This window comes from Crocuta crocuta, unplaced genomic scaffold, assembly GCF_008692635.1.
Source record: "Crocuta crocuta isolate KB4526 unplaced genomic scaffold, BGI_CrCroc_1.0 scaffold466, whole genome shotgun sequence".
In the NCBI taxonomy this organism is placed as follows: domain Eukaryota; kingdom Metazoa; phylum Chordata; class Mammalia; order Carnivora; family Hyaenidae; genus Crocuta; species Crocuta crocuta.
The window spans coordinates 8,636,891-8,647,858 of NW_027529672.1; the positions used below are offsets into that span (position 1 = coordinate 8,636,891).

The following is a 10,968-nucleotide window of genomic DNA, read 5'->3' on the forward strand; positions in this document are numbered from 1 at the left end:
GGGGGGCGCGGCTGGGATGGTTTTCCAGCTTCCAGCCAACCAGTCAGCGCAGGTTTGGGTCCAGTGCCCCCGGGTCGCACAGCCCCGGCCGCAACATCAGGACATTTTGTTGGTGGGGTGGCAGGAAGAGTGGCGGCGAAGATTCCATCGTGGGGGCTGATGTGGGAGGCAGAGCTGCGTCAGGTGTGTCCGGAAGTGGGTGGTGGGAGGGCCACGGGGTTGACAGGTAGTGGAGAGCCAGCTGGGCAGGCCCGGCCACAAGTGCGGTTGGTCGGGAGCCCTGGCCTCTGACCTCTGTCCTCACACGCCCACGTGGGGGCCATAAAACCCTGGGTGCGGAGGGGCAGGGCCTGCTGTCTGAGTTACTGTCGACTTGGATCTGGAAATACAGGGCCCCGAGAGCACCCTCTACACTGAGCAGGGGACCTCAGCATGAGGAGGTAATGTGCGATACCCCTGAAGCCAGCCGCCCCCACCCGATCCTGGCGCCCTGCTGTGCAGTCACTCTGGTCCGGGAGCCCCAGCTCAGGCTGGTTCCGGGGGAAGGAGTTGGGGGCGGGGCAGAAATGTCCCGGTGGCTCAGTGTCCTCAGGCCGGTGTGTGGCTCCAGCCCCCAGTGTGTCAGGCTCTCCCTTCAGAGCTACCTGTGAAGGCCGGCCATCTGCTGTCTGTGTCTGCGCACCGGATTTGAGGGCCACCCCAGTGACCCCCATGAGAGAGAGGGCACACCTGTCCCTTGGGATGTCCCCTGACCCAATCACTCCTGGAGGGAGGAGGCGCCAGGTCTGTGACTGCCCGGAGGAGAGGGGCGGATACAGAAGGGGAGGCTGGAGGCTGCCAGGGCTGAGGGCAGGGGTCAGATGCTACCCTGAGGGGACGTCTCCCGGCAGATGGGGTGTGTGCTGGACCCTGGGGTCAGGGGCTCTGTTCCTCCTGTGGGGAACCCCTTTCCTCTTCTTCTAAGCCAGAGCCCTCCCATTCTGCGGGGGGCGGGGGGCTCTCCTTGGTGCCCCAGCTTGAACCAGAGGCCATGTCTCCCTTGGAGAGAGGTGGGCCACTGGGTTAGGGTTAGGAGCCTTGGGGTCCAGAGCTGTATTCCTGGGGAGAGGATTATGGGGGGGGCGCAAAGCTGGGACGCCCCATGCTCACCTCTGCCATCCCCACTCCCTGGACCCCGCTGCGTCCTGTCCTGTGACGTCCTTTCTCCGACTCAGCCAGACGGTGGGCCAGTGCGTGTGGTGTCCAGACACATAGGCACAGGCAGCCGGTTCAGCCCCTGCCCAGCACCAGAGCCGGCCTCTGTCTGGGGGCCCCTGCCCGTTGGCCGCCGCGTTGTGCCTGGGAACCCTCACCCCCAAAGTGCTGAGCCAACTGGAGAAGCAAAGGTCTTTATGGGGCCGGAATCTGGGGCTCTAGGGGCGGGCAGCTTATAGGAAGCCTTGCTCTGATGCCCCTGCTGACCCCCGAGCGCCCTGGCTCTTCCCCGCGCTGCCAGCTGCGGAGACAGAAGGAAACCTGCCCAGAGTGCCAGGAAGAGCCCTGTGCACACAGACTGTCAGAAGAGAAGCAGGCATATAAAACGTTTTGAGTTTATTTGAGCAAAATCAGTTAGAATGGGGCGGCGGCGCACCCAGCAGACAGGAAGGCGCTCGAGGAGCTGTATGCGACGAGACTCACAGGCAGAAGGGGGTGGACGGGAGGTTATAGAAGCGAAAGGCGGGTTGGCGGGTCCTCCTTCTTTAGGGGACAGCAGGGCCCGATCAGGCGGGTGACCTGCCCCGCAACGCCGGGCGCCTCCCGCCTGACTGTGGACGGACCCAGTTCCGGGGGAGCCTACCCTGTGATCAGGCCTCGGGTTGGTGGTTGGGGCTTAGCGTGAGCGATTCCGGTTTGGGCCTCTTGTCTTGTTTTTAACAACATACACGCACACACACATGCTCATAAATGCACACACACACTAGGCACACGTGCACCATACACACACACATCACACACCATGGCTGCACACACCCCACACCCCAACCATCCACACATGTATCACACACAACACACACACACACACACACACACACACACACACACACACACACTGAGCCAGTCAGTCTCCCCCCCCCGTTCTCCTGCCCATCTTGGATGAGGTTTCCAGGACCTTTGCTGTTGGGTTCATTGATCACCTGTCCTGCGTGCGTTTCTTTGCGTCTCCTGTCTTTGCCCATTGCTCCTCAGACTCCCTGCTTGGGGCTTGATCCTTGACCTCCTGTCCCCTGTTGGCCATCCTGGCCTCCCTAGCGGTCGGGTTGAATGTGCCAGGTAGAGTGCCGCATCCTGCCTGCCTCCTCCTGGGCTTCCTACGCAGTACTGGCACCGCTGTGCACCCACAGTTCTGAGACAGAGGGAGCCTGAGGGAGCCACGGTGCATAGCTCCAGGGCTGCCATAGGCATTGCGTGCTCTGAGAGCCCCAAGTCCTCGCCCGTCAGCACCTAAGCAGAGGATGTTGTGAGCCCACAACCGTGCACTGCCCAAGAGGTGTGTGTGTATCCATGTGCCGCCACCAGCACAGAGGCTGGGAGCTCAAGGGTCCACGTCTGCTGCTGGTGGTGTGGGGTCTGTCCAGAACGTGGGGCGCAGGGGTCCCCGGTCTGAGGGGGCCTGGGAACAGGTGTGAGCCTGTGGCCGTCCCACCTCTCTGTGCCTGTGTGTCCTTGGTCTGTTGTTGTAGCCACCTGAGCCGAGATCAGTGAACAGAATACAGGAACACAGATTGGCATCACACATACTTCTTTATTCAGCGCTGGGCATGCGTGGGGAGCACCCAAACCGAGCAGCCCCGAATAGCGGCAGGGGAGAGCTTATCAGGCTGGACTAGGTTCCCGGGCTTCCGTGTGACTAGGACCTGTTTCTCTAAGATACAAATATCGCCTCTGTGGCAAGCGGGCGACAGAGGCAGACAGCACAGTTATTGTGCTCACCTCTGGCTTACTGCCGAACTTTCCGGAGCAGTTCTTGAGAAACTTATCTTGCAGGGTGAAGCTAGCTTGCTGTGCTCACAGCGTTCTAATCGCCTAGTTCTTTGCGTACTGGCCAAAGGTTATAAACAGGGGAGGGGCTGTAGCACTGTGGGAGGGGAAGAAAATAAAACTACCCGCGGACCTGGCCGCAGGCCTCCCTGGCCAGGACTCATGTTGCCAGTGACACCGGGCTGCCCACCTAGCTGTCCCGCCTGGAGGCTGATGGGCAGGAGCAGCGCTGGCCTACCTCTCACTCTCCCCTCTGGTCCCCTCAGGCTCCTCCTGGTCACCAGCCTGGCGGCTCTGCTGCTGGGGGAGGCCGGCTCGGCGTCCAGGCCCCAGGTACGTGTGGGCTGCTCTGCTCGCTCGCCCCTACCCCACCAGCAAGGAATGTGAAGAAAGGGCACTAAGCTGGCCTGTGACAGAGAAGGCAGGGCACTAATGTGACTGCAGGTCTCTGTGCAGTGGGTGGCCCTGCGGGCCCTGGTAGCGGGCAGGGGGGTCTGAGGGGAAAAGGCTCAGTGACACCTAAGTGATCCAGGTGGAGGAGGGGCCCTAGATGACACGCACTTGCACCATGAGAGCACATCGTCCGTCCTTGGGCATCGCTGCTCAGGTGCGCTCTGTGCTAGGTCTCCTCCCCACCCCCTCCCCCACCTCCCTGCCTTGGGTCAAGACCACCCAGACTTGCACACCTGGGAGAGGGCAGGTGAAGGAGAGAGGCCCAACCCTTCCCGGCAAGTGACAGCTAGCCGGTCACTCCACGGGGTCACCTGTTTCATATACACCCCTGTCCTCCACAAGAGGGCGGAGCTCAGAGGAACTGGTCCCTCTTCCTCCTGCCGTCAGCCAGGGATGGGGGTGCAGATGCAACCCCAGGCGTTGCCCTGTCTCTCCAGTAACCACATGGCCTCCACCCAGGCCCCAGAGGGTAGGGGGTAGGGGGGTGGAGTTGGCAGGTGCAGTCCAGGGGGCCTTGGAGCCATCTCTCTCCAGGTGTCCTGACCTTAGACCCTCGTGGGTTGCATGAAACCCACACCTGTGACCCTTTCCTTCCAGGTCCTCATGGAGACCGAAGGCAAAGTTGGAGCCGCTGAGCAGGACACTGAGGAGTGAGTGTCCCCTGCTGCTGCCCCTTTCAGCACCCGGCCCCGAGCTAAGGGCGTTGCTGGATGGAGGGGAAACCCTGCCCAGAAGCTTTCAGGAGGAGGCAATGCTCCAGCCTTCAGCAGGGGACCCCATGACATCTGTCAGCAGCCAAGCAGAGCACAGGGTCCGAGGGCTCTAGGCTGATCCCCTAGGGTGGCTATCCCCTCACCGCCCGGGGCTGTGGCCTCAGCAGAGCCACTTCTAAGCCATGACCCCATCCCTGCATCCACATGAGGCAGCCTCAGCTGGTTCCTCCCCCAGGGCCACGCCCGGCCGGGCCAGAGGACACAGTGTGACTCCCCGGCCTGCACAGGCCTGACGTCTGGAACAGGTGGGCTCGTGCCCAAGCTCTCTGGGTCTCCGTGGCCCAGGGCTGTGGCCAGGGCAGCATCTGTGTTGGGCCAGGATGTTTTCTCAGGAACACCCTTGGGGACACCTCCCCAACCTTCTTGGGCCCCCTGCAGCACAGGGATGTGGTGGGAACGCCTAGCTTTCGGGTCTGGGTGCCATGGGGGCTACCTGGTCAGGGCTCTTGGGCAAGGAGGGGGAGAGGGATGGCAGTGCTTGTCCTGGGGCCCCAGGGCCAGCGGTGGGTGATGGAACAGAGCCACCAGGGACCCTGGTGGGGAGCAGTTTCCCACTAGGTCTCACCCCCAGAGACCCCCAGCTGCTCAGGTGGTGGGTGTCCTCACTGGGGGGAGGGGCTGGCTGCCTCCTGTGGCGTCTCTGGACCTGACCCAGCTGTGCTCCTAGGGTCTGGGGCGCCCGAGTTCCCAGTTCTCTGAGAAGGGACAACCAGCTCATGGGGCTGCCCAGCTGGGACCCGGAGCTTGACCGTGACAGCCTGTACCACCCGCTGCCCGAGGAGGCCCAGGATGAGGCAGGGCTCCGGTCTTGGGCACTGCCACCTCACCAGGGGCTTCAGGGGCCAGAAGAGGATCGAGACCACATCTACCACCCCAGGGAGGACTCCTGGGCACCCTGACCCCTCCTCAACTGGAAAAATAAAACCTTGCAGATGTGCATCCCACACGTCTTCAAGAACTGGTCCTCGCCCGCTCTGTCTGGGAGAAGGGGGGCCTGTGTCCTTCTGGGGCCACAGGCTTGTCCCCACACATCAAGAGGCCCCTGAGGCTCCCCAACCCAGCACCCCTGCTCCTGGAATGATGTGCTCCCCTCAGGCCTCCTCCTTGTATGCTGGAATGGGGCCAGAGGCATGGCAGAGGTCGGTGGTTGAGACCAGTCAGCCCCCCACAGGTGGGCCCTGGAGAGCACTTGGGAGGACCGGTGAGAGGGCAGGGCTCGGGCCCAGACCCCAGTGCTCCTCTGCATGCCTGCCCAACGCTGTATGGTGCCCAGTCCCCCAGCACAGCCTGACATCGCAGCCACAGGGACAGGATCACTAGTTATTTCACACGTCAAACAGGTGCCATTTGTGTGTGCGGTTTGTGTGGCATGGTGGCCCTGTGGCAGGAGGGGAGCACTTAGTGCCCTCTGCCCCCAGCCTGAGCTGCCCTAGTGGTTGAGACAGAAGCGCCAGGCAGAGGCCACTGAGCTCTGCCCCGGGGACGGAGAGCTTGTCCAAGGTGACCTCACAGGCCCCAGAGCTCCCTGTGTCTTTCCATGGGTCCCAAGCGCCTCTAAAGACCTGAATGGTGGCCCTCATCCTGACGCTCTGCCTGACGGCTCACCGCCTGGCATCGCTATCCCCTCACTGAACAACCTGTTCAAAATCCTGTCCTAACAGGGCAGAACGGGTCCTAGACTCACCTCTGTGCACCTTGCATGCTCTGCTCTCCCCCCAGACCTGGATCCCACGTGGCACATGAGAGGGTTCACAGCCCCTTGGGTCCCTCCCTCGCCAGGCTGAGGATGGCCATCTGCAAGCAGTGTGGGTGTGGGCAGCTGGGGACTGGTGCCCAGTTTAGACCCAAGATCAGTGGTGGACACAGTCCTGGGCAGCCCAGAGTGGTGTTTGTGGCCAGGTCTCTCTCCAGCATTACTGTGGCTGAGGGCACCAGGAGGTGGGGCGAGCTGGGGGTTTGGGAGTGTGCGGTTGAGGTGCACAAGCCTCAGGAGCAGGAGACGCTGGTGGCGGCGAGAGGCCTCTCAAGCGTAGACAATACCCCAAGGTATTTAACTGTACACTTTAAATGTGTAGTTTATCACGTCAGTTAAGTCTCAATAAAGCTGTTTAAAGAAAAGCCTTTGTGGGGCTACAAGTGGAGTCATGGGTCTGAGGTTAAGCCCTGGCAGTAACTGGCCCAGAGCAGGGTCCCTTCCCCAGGCTGAGCCCCAGATCTGCAGCTTGGGGGGCTGGCCTTCCCTCCGGATTCTCTTCGACGTGTGGGACACCAACCCGGTCCCCAGCAGGGGGCCCTTCCCCAGCCTCTGAGGCCCAGGGGCCCCTGGTCATGCCAACTCCTACACCCACTCAGCTGGAAGACGGTCTTAAGGGGAAGGGGAGGGTTCGGGGAGACCCTGGGGCCCACCCCAAGCCTCATGCTGGAAGCCATGATAGCTTCCTATACGTGCCTTTGGGCCTGCTGGCCCTCTGCCTGCTGCGCAAGGGGAGTCCTCTGGCACTTTACCCCCACCCACCCATTTCCCAGGACAGTTCAGGCTGCTGTGTATGCAGCAGGCACTCAACCACTGGAGAGAAGGAGCAGGGAACACAGGCGTGGGGCCCCGTTGACCAGTCCTCAACCTCACCAGCACCCACACATGTGAGCACCTCCTGGAGCATCAGACCAGCCCCTGACACCTGCCCTCTTGGACTTGGACTTCTCAAAGGTCACCTGTGTGTCTGTAGTCTCTCCACTCAGGGCCGCCTGGGCAGTGGCTCCACCCACCTTCAGGCCTCTTACATAGTCATGGCTCCCACCCAGGCCCCCTGTGGGGTCTCCAGTGAGCTATTGTCCCAGACCTGCAGGAGGGAGGGGGGCGTCACTTCCCACCTGAAGAGGCAGCGAGGGGGCAGAGGGAGGGGTGCTCCATGGAGCCAATGGGTTCCCAGTGCTTGGAACCAAACAAGCCTTTGTGAGGATGGGGCTGCTGCTGAAACCTCTGGACGGAACACTGACAAATCACTACACTTTCCCACATTTTCATAAATTGGGTGCATCCCATTCCCAGGGCCCCTCCCAGGACCAGCCTGTCCCCAGTTCTCCTGACTGGGAACAGTCTGAGTGCTGCTGAGGGGGGCCAGCTTCGGTCGTGTGGCTCAGAGATCCAGATTCCTCTCTGGGCCTGGCAGTCTTCACCTGGCCTAGAACAGGGCATCGGGGGCCAGCACCCCCTTCGTGAGGATGAGGTTTCCGTAGAGGGCCGTCTCCCTGCATAAGGAAGTGAGCTGAGCACCAGGCTGAGACCCGCTGCTCTGTCACCCACCCCACCCACTGTCACCCCAGGCTCCCGAGAAGTCCAGGGACCAGTCCTCAGATAAATGGGGCACTCATGTCCCCAGTGGGGCATCTCGTCTCATTTGGGGCAGGGCTGAGCAGAAGGCAGGGGGAGCTCTGGAGTGGGGAGGAGGGCCCCACGTGGCCCCGCCCCAGCCCGGCCAGCAGGACCCCACAGGACCCCATCGGCCTGGCCAGAACTCACCCAGTTGCTACAACAGCAAAAGCCTTTTTGGCCCGCTCATAAAACTCAAACCTCTCTATCTTCGCCAGGGTGTTCTGGAAGGCAAAATGTCATGGTCGAGGGTCAGAAACCCTCACGGGTCCAAGCAGGGGCATGAGGTCACATGGCTGCCCTGAGCTTCACTTCTCTGGCTCTCCTTGCTGGGTTCCCAAGGACGCTTGGCCTCTGAGCTGTGAGGACTGGACGGGCAGGAGCATGGTGGGCTGTGGTGGCCATCGCCGGCACCCCTGCATCCCTGGGAGCAGCCTGAAGGCTGCAGGGCCCCTGCCCAGGACAGAAGCCCCAGGCGCCCTCTCCTCTGGAGGTCAGTGTCCTCCCCAACACCTGCCAGCGGGTGGTCTCGGAGGCAAGCCCACCCCCTCCCAATGTGGGGGTGACACAGCATTGGCTGGGCCTCTGATCACAAGACAGGGGCCAGGGACACCCCACTTCCCTCTGGCTCCACTCAGACAGGCCGGGGTGGGTGAGGGACGCCAGGCAAAGCCAGGTCAGGATCCTGAGACAGGCACAGCCACATTCCCAGGGTCACTCTTCTGTGGAGGATGGGCGAGTGCTGGGACAGCTGTAGCATGGAATTCGGGGTCCCCGCCTTGGGCTCCTCCCAGCCTGAAGGAGGTGCAACTTTCCAGGTGGGGCTGCAGTCTCACCATGCAGCCGGCCCCGGACAGGATGGACTGGTAGCTCCTCCACACCGGAGTCTGAAGGCCCTTTGTCTTGTCGCTGGGCACCAGGTCCATGACAGCAGCCTAGGCACAGAGCGGTCAGCTTCGCGGCCTATCCATCCAGTTGCCTGGGGCACTACCAGGCCCCCACGCTCAGTGGCAGCTCAGGGGTCCTCTGATCAGGGTCAGAGCCCCTCGGGGACACCTTCCTCCCCACTCGAGGCAAACAGGACCCTGAAGGCTAACAAGAGAGCAAGCAGGACAGGCACTCACCGGGGTCTCCACGTAGGTGTCCAGGGGCAGCAGCTTTAGCACGGCTTCCAGGAGCTGTGGGACGCCCAGGCCTGAGGGCACAGTGCCAGCCTGAGACTCCAGCCCTCTCCCACCTGGCTGCCGACGGTGCCATGTGCCCTCTTGGCCTGTCCACACCGTTTCCCCTGGGCCTCATTCAGCGGGCCAGCAAGGAAGCCCTTGGGCCCAGGACAGAGAAGCCCCTGCAGGCACATGCTGCCCGCCTGGGAACACTTACTGGAGTCACAGTGGCATCTCCCTGCCCTGGCCACAGCAGCTGTGGCCATTCTGGCCATGGGCCTGCCCTGCCCTTCGCCCTTCATTGCACTACGCAGGGTACTGGTGGTGACCTCAAATACTCTTCCGCCAGAAGGGACACTGGGCCACTTCCCTGACCCCAGAAGTCCCCCAACATGACCCTTGGGTTGAAACTTTTATCCCACGGTGAGCATAGTGGGGTCTGGGAAGAGGCTGCTCTTGCCCCAGGCTGTCCCCAAACATGCCCCGCTGTCCCCACGACACCTGCTTTCCTGTAAAGTTGGTTTCTGATTGGTAAAGGAACTGGTGCTCATTGTACAAAACTGGGAAATACAGAAACTGCTGGTGCAAAACCCTGAGCGCACTTCCTTCTGTTTTCTCTGCTTGCCGTGTGCTTGCACTTGTCTGTGAGCCCGGCTCTGACCCCTAACTGCTAGTTTCCACTTACATGTAGGATGTGTGCGTCACTTGGTGGCTTGGCTGCTCCTTGTCTCACAGCATTTGGCCTTTCCCATGGCCCACCCTGTCCCATCCTCCTTGGGTCACCTGGCTCACAGTGTAAACTGAGGTAAAGCTGGCTCATCTCTGTTAGCAGAGAGTGGAAGCCAAGGCCACTGGGTCTGGAGCCAGCAGCCCATTGAACATGCCTCAGACCACTGGCCTGCTCTGTCCAGAGGGGTGGGTTAAACTCCACATTTCACATCTCTGCGCCTCAGTGACCTCACCTCTCCAGGGAGAGTCATGTCCCCCTCACAGCATTGCTGAGGGCAGGGAAACAGCCATGCTCAGTCTGAGCCCAGTGTCAGCCCAGGTAGGACAGGACAGGACGTTGGTGGCCTCATCTCCCCCCCTCCCCATGCTCACCCTTACTCCCCATACAACTCTGCTACCACTATCACCCTGGGGATCTGGTTCAGGCCTCCTGCCCACCCCTGAGAGTCAGAGGGTCTTAGAAACAGAGCACGTGGATACCTGGGGCCTGTGAGGCCAGGTCACCAGTACTGGGTGACCAGTAAAAGTAAAACACCCCTCCTGGGTGTACTAGTGCTCAGCCAGCCAACAAGGCACTGGGGCTCAGTTTCCCCACTTGCATGAAGTCACCCAGTGGTGTCTCAGATGCAGCAGGAAGCCCAGGTTTCATCTCTGGGATTGGGGTTGAAGAGGGTCCCCTAGGGTCCTGGCACTGGGACTTCCTGGGTCACTGGTGGGTGCTTGGGGAATGAGTGGGGGTGGGGGCAGAGCTGCAGCACTTGGGGAACCCAGAGCTGGGACCACCGCCCATGCACCCTACTCCTACCCTGTGGGAGTGGCCGACTCACCGTCAGCGCGGATCTCCTCCGGGCCACACCTGCATATGGAGGAGGTGGGGAAGTTCACGTCTGCAAGAACTGAACAGCCCTCAACCTGATTAGACATCCCTTGGTGGGTCCGCGCATCCCATCTTCCAGCTTCGTGGGTGGGCGCAGACCTCGGGTCGCCTGCTCACTGCCCTCTCCCACCCCTCCTCCCGTCAGGCTTGGTGGGGACGGGGACAGGGAGTTTCCAAGTGCTGTAGAAACTGCAGGTGTTACCAGGACGGGCGCGGAGCTCGGACCCGCGGCCCCCACCCACCGGGGGGCCCCCCGCCCCCCGTCCGAGGCCCACGGCCCCAGGAAAAGACAAACCGCCACAAAGCGGCGTGGCCCCCGCGGACCTCTTCCCAGCCGTCTGGGAAAGGGTCTGGAGACGGAGCGGCACACCGGGCCTGAGGCCGGAGTTGGGAGCTTGGCCGCCGGGCGCTCCCCACAAAAGCCGCGCTGGGGGAGGAGCCAGCTGCTGGGACACAGCCACGCCTGGGCCAAGGGTCGCTGTCCTCGTGACCGCCTGGGACCGACCAAGGGCGGGTAGGGGCTTGGGCCACCGCCCGGGCCTCTGTTTCCTAAAGGAAGCGAGGCGGGCGGAGGACGGAGTGTCC

General features: G+C 62.1%; 2 protein-coding genes across 7 annotated transcripts in view; one reads left to right on the forward strand and one right to left on the reverse strand.

Moving 5' to 3' along the window:
* The first annotated feature begins 285 nt into the window (after positions 1-285).
* PRAP1 (proline rich acidic protein 1) lies at positions 286-5,188 on the forward strand. Of its 2 annotated transcripts, XM_077763023.1 has the most exons (4): positions 286-440; positions 3,285-3,351; positions 4,069-4,121; positions 4,912-5,188. In XM_077763023.1, the coding sequence occupies exons 1-4, from the start codon at positions 433-435 to the stop codon at positions 5,141-5,143; spliced, it is 360 nt and encodes a 119-aa protein (XP_077619149.1). In that variant the 5' UTR covers positions 286-432; the 3' UTR covers positions 5,144-5,188. The 2 variants fall into 2 exon arrangements, with proteins under 2 accessions (XP_077619149.1, XP_077619148.1); XM_077763022.1 differs by lacking the exon at positions 286-440 and having other exon boundaries at positions 3,132-3,351.
* A 319-nt stretch (positions 5,189-5,507) lies between these two features.
* Positions 5,508-10,968, reverse strand: part of FUOM (fucose mutarotase) — a 5,682-nt gene continuing 221 nt past the window's right edge. Inside the window, exons 2-6 of one of the 5 annotated variants that reach the window (XM_077763018.1) lie at positions 10,334-10,362; positions 8,739-8,792; positions 8,451-8,549; positions 7,765-7,838; positions 5,508-7,493 (exon numbers count right to left, since the gene is read on the reverse strand). In XM_077763018.1, the coding sequence (XP_077619144.1) occupies positions 7,427-7,493; positions 7,765-7,838; positions 8,451-8,549; positions 8,739-8,792; positions 10,334-10,362 (323 nt within the window). In that variant the 3' untranslated portion in view covers positions 5,508-7,426. The other 4 variants (XM_077763021.1, XM_077763016.1, XM_077763019.1 and 1 more) reach the window with 4 other exon arrangements.